The 10,343-nt window shown below is 38.2% G+C and overlaps 1 protein-coding gene across 16 annotated transcripts in view; it reads left to right on the top strand.

Moving 5' to 3' along the window:
• The window catches only part of LOC119580250 (fibrous sheath CABYR-binding protein-like), a 135,991-nt gene extending 126,355 nt beyond the window's left edge, over positions 1-9,636 (top strand). For 4 of the 16 annotated variants that reach the window (XM_037928292.1, XM_037928291.1, XM_037928279.1 and 1 more), the window contains 7 exons: positions 1,050-2,057; positions 3,142-3,192; positions 3,795-3,860; positions 4,184-4,285; positions 4,846-5,187; positions 6,385-6,429; positions 7,867-9,636. In XM_037928292.1, coding sequence (XP_037784220.1) covers positions 1,050-2,057; positions 3,142-3,192; positions 3,795-3,860; positions 4,184-4,285; positions 4,846-5,187; positions 6,385-6,429; positions 7,867-7,899 — 1,647 coding nt within the window. In that variant the 3' untranslated portion in view covers positions 7,900-9,636. Of the gene's footprint in view, positions 1-749; positions 2,058-3,141; positions 3,193-3,794; positions 3,861-4,183; positions 4,286-4,845; positions 5,188-6,384; positions 6,430-7,059; positions 7,093-7,866 lie in introns of all 16 variants that reach the window. The other 12 variants (XM_037928283.1, XM_037928290.1, XM_037928293.1 and 9 more) reach the window with 10 other exon arrangements.
• Positions 9,637-10,343: the final 707 nt, after the last annotated feature.

The following is a 10,343-nucleotide window of genomic DNA, read 5'->3' as shown; positions in this document are numbered from 1 at the left end:
CTATGGTTGGAAAAAAAAAAAGGCGAGAAGCACCACATCTGGAATCTGGTTGCTCTCTGGTCCGTGTTGTCCTCCAAATATCTTCCCTATGTGGTTTTTGCATGTTGATGCCTGATGTGTGGCAGCCATCTCAACCTCTCTATGGGAGAATACCTAGGCTGATCAAGTTGTTTTGATTTCTGTAACAAGAAGCTGAGAGATGGATAACATTGAGATGTGCGTGTGTGTATGGTTATCAAGCATGATGGATTTTGCAGAAATTTACTACTAACACTAAAAATAAAAAAGGTACTTTTTATTTTTCTATTTTTTTATTTACTAGTTTTATTTTCAATAGATCTGTTGTATCTTCTATGCAGACTGAGTAATTTCAAATTCATTTAAATGTTAGAAAGCAGAATATATACATTCTTCTGGAAAGCATGTAAAGTACATTATGCTTATATAATGCTTACTGATGATATTGCTTTAACAGTATTTTATACTTCAAAGACAACTTGAATTTTCTTACTTCCGTTATGCTTTGAACTTTCAATAATTTCAATTTATATTACATTTAGTGTGAAAGTGCATGAATGGCTCAGTCTCTCCTATTTGGTTGAGATGTGATGGATGAATGGGCTCTCACCTGACCACATGTTTCAAGTATTGAGGGGGTGGCTACCTGTTTTATTAATTTCCAAGCATCATATGCACTCTGCATATTTGGAGAGTGGTATGTTTACAGTTTGCCGCTTAACCCATTTTAGAGCTTGCCGGAGGCGTCATCCGAGGCAGCTCCACTCATCAGCGCCCCCCTCCCCCCGGCCACCCCACCCCCTACCCCCCATGAGCCTCAGCCGGACCAAACTGCCCCCCTCGCTCAGCCCGAACAGGTCTCGGAGTCTGAAGCCTCCCCTGCTCCCTCACACACTGATGTTGAAGTGGCACTAGAATCCTCCCCTGATTGTGATGTTAGCCAGACATCTCATGCACCTGTGGACACCCACCAGACCCTTTCATTAGAATCAAGTGATGCTCAGATTGCAACTGATACTTTCATTGAACAGGCTGCAGCCCCCCAACCCACACCAGTTACAAAAGAAGAAGCTGTAGTTGATACTGCCCCAGTCATTGAGGCTGCACCTGCACCTGTTGAAGAAGTTGCCCCAGTTGCAGAAGCTGCTCCGGTAGTTGAATCTGTCCCAGCACCAGTTGAAGAAGTTGCCCCTGTTGTTGACTCTGCCCCTGCACCTGTTGAAGAAGCTGCCCCTGTTGTAGAAGCTGCTCCAGTCACTGAAACTACCCCAGCACCTGTTGAAGAAGTCACCCCGGTTGTGGAAGCTGCTCCAGTTGAAGAAGTTGCACCTGTTGTCGAATCTGCCCCTGCTCCAGTTGAAGAAGTTGCACCTGTTGCAGAAGCTGCCCCAGTTGTTGAATCTGCCCCTGCTTCAGTTGAAGAAGTTGCACCTGTTGTAGATGCTGCCCCAGTTGTTGAATCTGCTCCTGCACCTGCTGAAGAAGCAGCCCCAGCAGAGGTTTCGGAAGCTGTTCCAGTTGAAGATGCCGCCCCTGTTACAAAATCCGCCCCAGTGGAAGAAGCCGTCCCAGTAGTTGAATCTGCTCCAATTGTAGAGGCTGTTGTTGAAGAATCTTCATCTACTAAAGAGGTTACTCAGGTATCAGAGAATAATAGACAATCTCCCATCTCTAACCCAACTTCTGAAGTTTCCTTTATCCCAGAATTCCAGGAGAATTTTGAATCTGCCCCATTAGTAGAGGAACTATTAACAGTAGTTGATTCCCAGGTGTTGGAAGCTAACACTGAGCAGATTTCTGCTCTTAACAATGTAAGTAAAAGCGATGCCCTCTTAGATGAGCCTGACTTTCCTGAGGCTTTGGAACAGCCGTTCCAGGAGATGGTAGCCTTAACAGAGGAAACATCAGCTGTGAAAGAGAGCACGAGTGCTGAATCTGAGCCTGTAAAGGCGAGCGAGGTGGGTTGCCAATGTGGAGCACTTAAAACGGTGAAGTCTGCCGAAGGAACCAGTGACCGAAGTGAAGCCCCTACTAATCAGGTACATATCACATACACTGCTTTTTATATATATATGTATATGTGGAGAAATTAAATGCATATACATATCTATATAAGAAACTTTTAAACTCCCATCATATGGTCCTTAATCCCAATGGAACACATCCTTTTCACACGTTTTAACATTATTGAATTATGTATTGAGTATTTTTACATTATTTCTCTTGTTTTTCTTACTTGCCTATTTTAAACTTTCAACTGGGAGTGTCTGTGAAATCACTGGGTGCTTCTTCAATATCTGTCCCATTCACAAACAGACATATTTCTAATGTAGTTCTTGGTGAATTTAAACTGTGACCCTATAAGGAAAGAAAAACGTGTGCGGGTAGACCAACCAGGCCTTGAGAGACTATCGCCAGAGGAAGCACACAAGTGACAGATGCCTCTGTTTTCTTTTTCACATGGCTTCTTGGGACATTTCATATTGAAATCGCATTTACAAGCATTTATTTTTTTGTTGTTGATTTTTCCAGTTATAATAATTAGCAGTAGTTTTGTTTTTCTGTTTTTCTCCATATTTTATTTTTCTCTTTAGTGCAGGTTGACATAGTGCACCGTGCGTAGGTCGCAAAATGCCATGCAGAATTTAGCAGCTATTAATATATGTTGCTTGTTTACACATCTCTGCTCGGATTATTTTTAAGGACAAGGAAGTTGTGGAGGTTGCATGCAGGATTAAAAGAGGGGGACTGAAGGCATTCCAGGTGGACAGGGGATGCCAATTAAATATAGCATCATGGTAAAAAAAAAATGTTTAATGACAGGAAGCTTATTCTAGCTGAATCTAATGCTTTAATGATATCTGCTGATAGAAGTAAGGCACGAATTACCAAGAAGGAAGATATTCTATTCTTCTCCCTTTACAGCGGTATCATTTACGAGGAGCAGCTTTTTTATTATCATAATTATTATTATAATTATTGTTATGGTTTTGTAATAGTTTGATATGCCTCTGAAATTCATATTATATAGATACAAAATTTTGGAAACCAAAACAGTTCATGTCAGAAATTATTTTGACCAGGTCATCATATTGCTCATGCTAATGAATTTATAACCTTTAGGAGCAGAAAGAGGAAACCCCTGCTGTTCAGGAGACTGCAGAGAAGGTTGAGGTAAGTGCTTTGGGTGAAGACTTACTCACGCTCACTCCCTCTCTCCCTCTCCCTCCCTCTCTCCCTCTCCCTCTCCCTCCCTCTCTCCCTCTCCCTCCCTCTCTCCCTCTCCCCTCTCTCCCTCTCCCTCTCCCTCCCTCTCTCCCTCTCCCTCCCTCTCTCCCTCTCCCTCCCTCTCTCCCTCTCTCCTCCCCCTCCCTCTCTCCTCTCCCCTCCTCTCTCTCTCTCCTCTCTCTCTCTCTCTCTCTCTCTCTTTTTCTCTCTCTCTCTCTCTCTCTTTTTTCTCTCTCTCTCTCTTTTTTCTCTCTCTCTCTCTTCTCTTTTCTCTCTCTCTCTTTTTTTCTCTTTTTCTCTTTTTCTCTTTTCTCTTTTTCTCTCTCTCTCTCTCTCTCTCTCTCTCTCTCTCTCTCTCTCTCTCTCTCTCTCTCTCTCTCTCTCTCTCTCTCTCTCTCTCTCTCTCTCTCTCCCTCCCTCCCTCCCCCCCTCTCCCCCATGTAACAGATATAGTATCCTGCATATAATTATCCCTAGAAATAAGTTTGGTGCCTGACATGTGGCAGCTTTTGCCACTTTTATATTTTAATCCATTGTATTGTTTACAGGAGCCAGCACCAGCTGCACCAGAGACAGCTGCACCAGCAGAAGAGGTCAAGGAAGAAGCAGCAAAGGTAAATTATTTTATTGTATGCAGTGTGATGTATATTTTGAGGTACAAATAAACCTGAACAATCTTGTCGACTAGTAACATGGAGTAAGGACATGTTTGCAGAACTTGCCAAGCTGGGCAAGGAGGTAGTTGCAGCTTCATTTCATATATATATTTTTTGTGATAAATAGGCTTACAGTGGGTGGTTGATCCCACTTTTTAATGTTCTATCAACCGAACTAGATATTACATGAAAGGGGTATTGGATGGGCTTGAAGTTGATTACAGTTTACAATGTTATGGAGAGCTGAATTAAAGCATAAACATATTTTGCCAATCCTTTAGGAGGAAGCTGCCCCTGCTGCAGAGACCACAGAAACTGCAGCTGAAACTTCTGCTGAAACCCCAGCAGCTGAACCTGCAGCTGAAGAGAAGACTACTGAGGAAGTAAGTTTCCTACCTTTTTTTTTTTTTTTTTTACTATGATTTTTTAGGGTATTTGATGGGTATTTCAACTGTTGGTGAATTTCTTGCACTTTTAGTCACTGTTGTGAACCTATCACCAAGCACAGTCTTGTGTGTGTGCGTGTATATATATATATTTATACGCCCTTATGTATATGTATATATATATATTTATATATATATATTATTCTTCTCCCAACTGTCATGCCTGTTGTCTTTAGGATACATGTGGCTTCTGTGTAGAGTGCATTTTGGACTGGAAGGTCTAATTCATGTACTGTGAAATCTGTCTGCCATGTAATTAAATGAATCTAAATGTATACTTCCCTGCTTCCTCAGATCCTTAGCATTGTCTTTACTGGTGTTTATATTATCCATCTTAGCACTACAGCACTGCAGCAGCTGCTTCTGAAAATTATTATGCTTACAAATACTAAATACTATAGCAAAAACTAACAACTGCAAACTAGAACAAGTTGCTGCAGTGTTGTTGTGTGTGGCTGGTGCATGTTTTGCCTTGTGCTCACGGGTGCCTTCATCAGGTGGTGGAAAGTGTTGCCAGTACCGAGGCTCCCGTTGTAGAATCGCAACCAGAGCAGAAAGACGAACCTGCTCAGGAAACTGCCCCTACCCAGGAGGCAGCACCTGCTCAGGAACCAACCCCAGTAGAGGCAGCCCCTGTGCAGGAAGCCACTCCTGTTGCAGAAGAGGCACCTGCACAGGAGTCAGTCCCTGCTAAGGAGGAGGCTCCTGTTCAGGAAGCAGCCCCTGAGGAAGTACCTCAGACCACAGAGGCTGCAGCTGAACCTACACAACAAAATGACGTGACTCAGAGCACCGAGTCCACATCTGAACAGAGTGCAGAACAGGATACCACACAACAGGTGAGCTCAGTCACAGTACCTCTACAACGTGTACTGACATAACATCAGCTGTGCACAAAAGCCTCTCTGAGAAGTGGGACAATAGAGAAGGCTGGTAGATGAAGATAGAAAATGATTGTAGGCTTTGAGGTACAAAACAGAGCAAAGATTTAGGAAAAGGGTAGGTATGCAGGTGTTCAGAAGTATAGGAGGATGAATATGTACTGCAGAAGATAAAGATGATGTGAATAAAGTAATTATTCAGATGCAGGTACAAATTGTATGTAAATGTCCAAAACAAAAAAGAAATGCAGAATAAATAATAGCCATTTCCTTGTAGAAGGAAAACAGGAAAGACAGGAATATCCTAAACTCATCTGCAATGGCAGAAATTAACAGTAACTAATTGAAAGTAGACAAAACTTTGTGCTACAAAGAATTATACATTAAAGTATATTTTCAAGTGAAGCAAGCTAGATAGGAAACTGATGGACAGTCAGTGAAAGGACTATTTGCTCACATAGAAGCAAGGCAAAATGAATAGCTACAGAAGGGAAGTTAGGAGGAATAAAGAGGGTCAAAGATCACTGAATTAGGCAATTCTTAAAAAGTAATTGAGGCGACAGTTGCAGTAATGCTTGCTAGAGAGAGAGAGCGAGAGCGAGCACACATTAGGGAATTCATGAAAGACCAACACCAAAGCACTTTGCATTGCAATTTCACCAGTGCCTTTATATTTTGATGTAATGCACTACATTACCGGAATAACAAGTAAATGCACAATGCATATTTCTTGTAGAGATAAATAACTACTACTGTGGCATATTTTCATTATTTTTTATTTATTTTTAATTTTTTTTATTTCTTTACTTCTTTTCCTGCAAACTATTTGTACTTTTTTTCCTGCAGTGCTTGTGAATTGTGCTCTGCTTAATTCTTTCTTGTGTGATTTGCAGAGAAGAAATGCTTACGAGAAGGGGGGGGAGGGGGTAATTTGACCACTGGGCTTTTCTTCATATTTTGCTCTTTTTTAGTTGTTTGGTAGCCATGATTTTCCGTGATATTCCTTACATATTCTTCAAAGTAATGGTGATGGAACACTATATAGTAGCTATCTTTCCCTCTACTCTAATGTCTACTCAAGGCTGTGATAAATGACTGGCATACATCACTTTCTTCTATCTCTGTTTCTCCTAATTTGGTTTTATTACTTGTTAGGAAACCAAGGCTGCCCGTAAGCCAGCAAAGAAAGTAGCAAGGAAGGTATGTGTAGCATAGTGTAGTGTACTTATACCCCATTCAGATTTGCAGTAATAAAGTACAATATTTGGATTGGACCTGCATGATGTAGATTTGGATAAAGAGAGAATTGTTAATATTATCCCCACAACCTTTTGTTTTTTTGTGTTGATATACAATTTTTTTCCTTCATGATAATGATTTCGTATAGAAAGATTTGTTAATAATATGAATAACAATATAATATATGTTGTTTGTTTAATTATTTACAATTTTTTTTTAATAATTTGTTTGGATGCTTGTCCTCACCTTTTATAACTTATAATCCTTCAAAAAGTTGCAAATTTTTAAATAGGAATTAAGGAAGAAAAATCTACACCATTTAAATTTGCAAGTAAAGTTGATCACCTAAAATAAGGCAATGTAAGAGATGTTTTAGGAAGAAGTTACATCCATGTGTATATAATAGAAAGTTTTAGAATCATCCTTAATCACTGAGTATACTGTAAGATTTTCTTGAGTAATAGGGATATTGATTTCACTATCTGTAAAAAGGGAAAATGTTATTCATGACAAACCTGTTGCTGATCAACTTTTACTTGCAGCAGACAAAAAATGTAGATCATAAAAATGTTTTATTTCCAATTTCTAAAGGTCAGGAAGAACTGAGCCTCCTGCAGCTGAAGTGTAAGTTTAGTTAATGGTAATGTTTGTGTGTGGAAAAAAAAAGCTCCTTTTGAGTTGAGTGATCGCTGAAAAAAAAATTATACATTTTTCGGAGATGGATAGTGTTCATCGTAGTTTTAAGAAGTCCAAGCTTTGTTTTTCATTTGGACTTTCAGAAAAAGAGTGTATTTTGATGAAGACTCAACACACTCTTAAGATGTTTAAGATTTATTTTGATTTTTTTTTTTTTTTTTTTTTGCCTTGAGGATTTTTATTTGTATTGAGTTATATTTTTCTTTTTCTTTTTTGTCTTTGTTTTTCTATATATATATATATATTTTTTTTCCTCTTTTTTTTTTTTTCTTCTTTTTCTTTCTATCTTTCTTTTTCTTGTTGCCCCAGTCTCGAGAGAAACTGTCTTCAGAGAACATATTGAGGGCTCTAAGAAATATCATTAACAAGTTTGATGTGATCGAATATTTCAAGAGTGGCTTTGAGTGAAGGGATTGGTCTTTATGACCTTGTTTAAGCTTTTGATCCTGACTGAATGTGCAGTGTTTCTGTTGGCTTCATATACTTGGAAATCTTAAGTTTGACAGGTCTGTCTGATTTAACTTTCTCTTTAATGAAAGGGAAAGCTTCACTAATACTTTATTTTTTCTATTTTGGGATGAGCTTTATTTTTGTTTGGAGGACTTGATGTTCGAGTGCATTTTACAGGAACATTGCACTCGGCTGCTTTGGTCTTTCTCAAAACCGAGATTACCATGAGCTAATTTCTTTTGTACCTTTCAGAAGTCCGAGGAAGGAGAGAAGGTCGAAGAGTAAAATGACCTCGTGTGCGATGTAACAAGCCATTCCACCGTCAAGCTTCGTCGTGCCCCCCACCCCCTCCCCCCTGGAATCAGCAACCCCCAAAACAGCAACGTAGCCTCTGTCGGCTTGGGTTGCTGCATTGATAGTTCCCCACGTTTATATTTGATACGTCCACCTATCTGCCAGCATTTAGTCTTACATTTTATCTAGGAGAATCTGAATTTAAAAAGGTACCCTATAAAGCATATCTAGGCGTGTACAGTATGCAGTTTATTGACTTTCCCTTCAGTGCACACAGTGATGGATTGATGAGCAGAGTTGCTGTGCCTTACCACAAGCCTTGAGGATTCACGGTCAGTGGAAAGGACCTTGCAAGCCGGGGATACTGGGGAGGGGAAGAGGATGAATGATGCTAACACGACTCGATTTTGTGTGTTACCCAGCATAGACAAACACAGATTAGTCTTAAGTGGAGATATCACAAAATTCAATACATATTTCGGTATATGCGGCAACACTTGATATATATAGCTGTTGGTGTAATAAAAAAAAAATATATTTAAAAAAATCATTAAAAAAATAAATAAATAAATAAAAATTGTAATAAAAATAAGTGTGGTGGTTTTGACCTCCAACTACATGTGAGGCAAGAGCAGTCCACCAATAGGAAATCAGAGTGTTTAGCCGCAGTCAGTGAAAGTGATTGGCAGGCCCACCCAACCAAAGTCCTCCCAATCTGTATATTGTAATTTGTGATTTTTCTAGGCTCTGTTGAATGGATTTGTGTGATGCTCATTTGATGTGTTTCTTAAATTGTCGTCTCTGGAGGGAGGATTCTGGCTGGGGTGGGGAAGAGAGGAAACTTTTTGTATAGTTTGTATTATGTATTGTGAATAAGGGTGAAATTTTTTGCTAGAGCAAGAAAACTATTATTAAAAATAGTGTAAATTCTAGAAAACAAAAATGGAAATTAGTTATTTTACCAGTAGTGCTTATAATTTGATGGTACTTTTGTACTTTGATGATCTAGAGAAAGATACGATTTGTATACCCAAATCTGTCAATAGGATATCTCTGTATTGCTCATGTAGTAATGTTTTCTCTTTTTTTATTACTGCTGATATTTTAAGTCTAGTTTCCTTGATTGTTCCATGACATGTGCTTTTGCCTACTAGTTGATAAGGCTCAAGCACCATGAAAATTGCTGTTGCGTCATGTCCCAGATGATTGATGTAAGAATCTCTGCAAGCTCCTCTAATGCAGAAAGTTAAAGGATTAAAATTAAGTGTTTGCAGAGATAACACAACAGTTAAAAAACTCCTGATTTATTGTAGAGTTGAATACCATAGATTTAATATACTGGTGTCACGAACCTCTTGCATTATATTTTTCAGTCATATCATTTTCGTAAGTTTATTTTATCCCATAATTAATAGTAGTAGCTTTGATTTTTTTTTTTTTTCTTCTTTTTTCCTTTTTTTCTATTTTACTTTTCTCATCTTTTGTAATTCAAGTTTAATGCAAAAGCACTTTATTGGACTATTAGAAAGCTTGATACAATTTTTAAGTATATTACCGTTGTGTTTTAGTGAAATCTAGCCACATTTTCCAACAAAAAAATGTAAGCAGAATGCACAATACTTTTGTCCTGGCATTGGCAATGAGCAAAATTTTACTGGTGCTTTGCTGTTTTTATGATATCTTGATTTGCCGTGTAATAAAGGATATTAAGAAGTTTACACATTGTAACGGTTTTGTTTTATTTTCAACCTCTTCAGTATTTTGTTAGACATGTCACAGCAGAGAAATGCTGTTGTAAATTTCTAGAGCAGACTTTTTATTTATTTTTTTCCACCCTTTTGATTTGACACATTTTCATCCCTTTTTTAAAGAAACAAAACTATGCAAATAAGCAGTAGTAAATGATCATACATGCTTTAGTCATTTCTGAATTTCAAGAATTTATTAACATGAAATATAGAAAATAAATATTACAAATGAATTCTATTTAGTATTATTGATTTGCCAAATAAAGGTGTGTGTGTATAATTCAATTGAAAACTACATAAGTTTGGCCGTAAAGATGGCTGATGTAATTATGTATAGGGTATAAATATAGATATGAGAAATTGCAGAACTGAGCATGACTGATACCTACAGTATATAATGCATACTGTCTTGTGTCCATTTGAATACTTCCATCCCTTTATCACACGTGACTACACATTAAAAACATTTCTATTCTAGCTGGTAATCTAACATAAAGATTTAGAATTACCCACATAGCCATGTAAAATGTGTATAAACATGCAATGTGTCATTTTCAACTATTTGGCCACACAAGTCGTCCCAGTCTGTCAAAACCTGTAACTAAATCTTGATACTCGGTACATTTCGAATTTGCTATTTAATTATTGCTATGTTAAACAAAAGTATTGCCAGAGGAATGAAATAAT

The sequence above is a fragment of the Penaeus monodon genome, chromosome 13 (assembly GCF_015228065.2).
Source record: "Penaeus monodon isolate SGIC_2016 chromosome 13, NSTDA_Pmon_1, whole genome shotgun sequence".
Lineage (NCBI taxonomy): Eukaryota > Metazoa > Arthropoda > Malacostraca > Decapoda > Penaeidae > Penaeus > Penaeus monodon.
The sequence above is the reverse complement of the archived record's forward strand: the minus strand, read 5'-3'. Positions and strand labels throughout refer to the sequence as shown.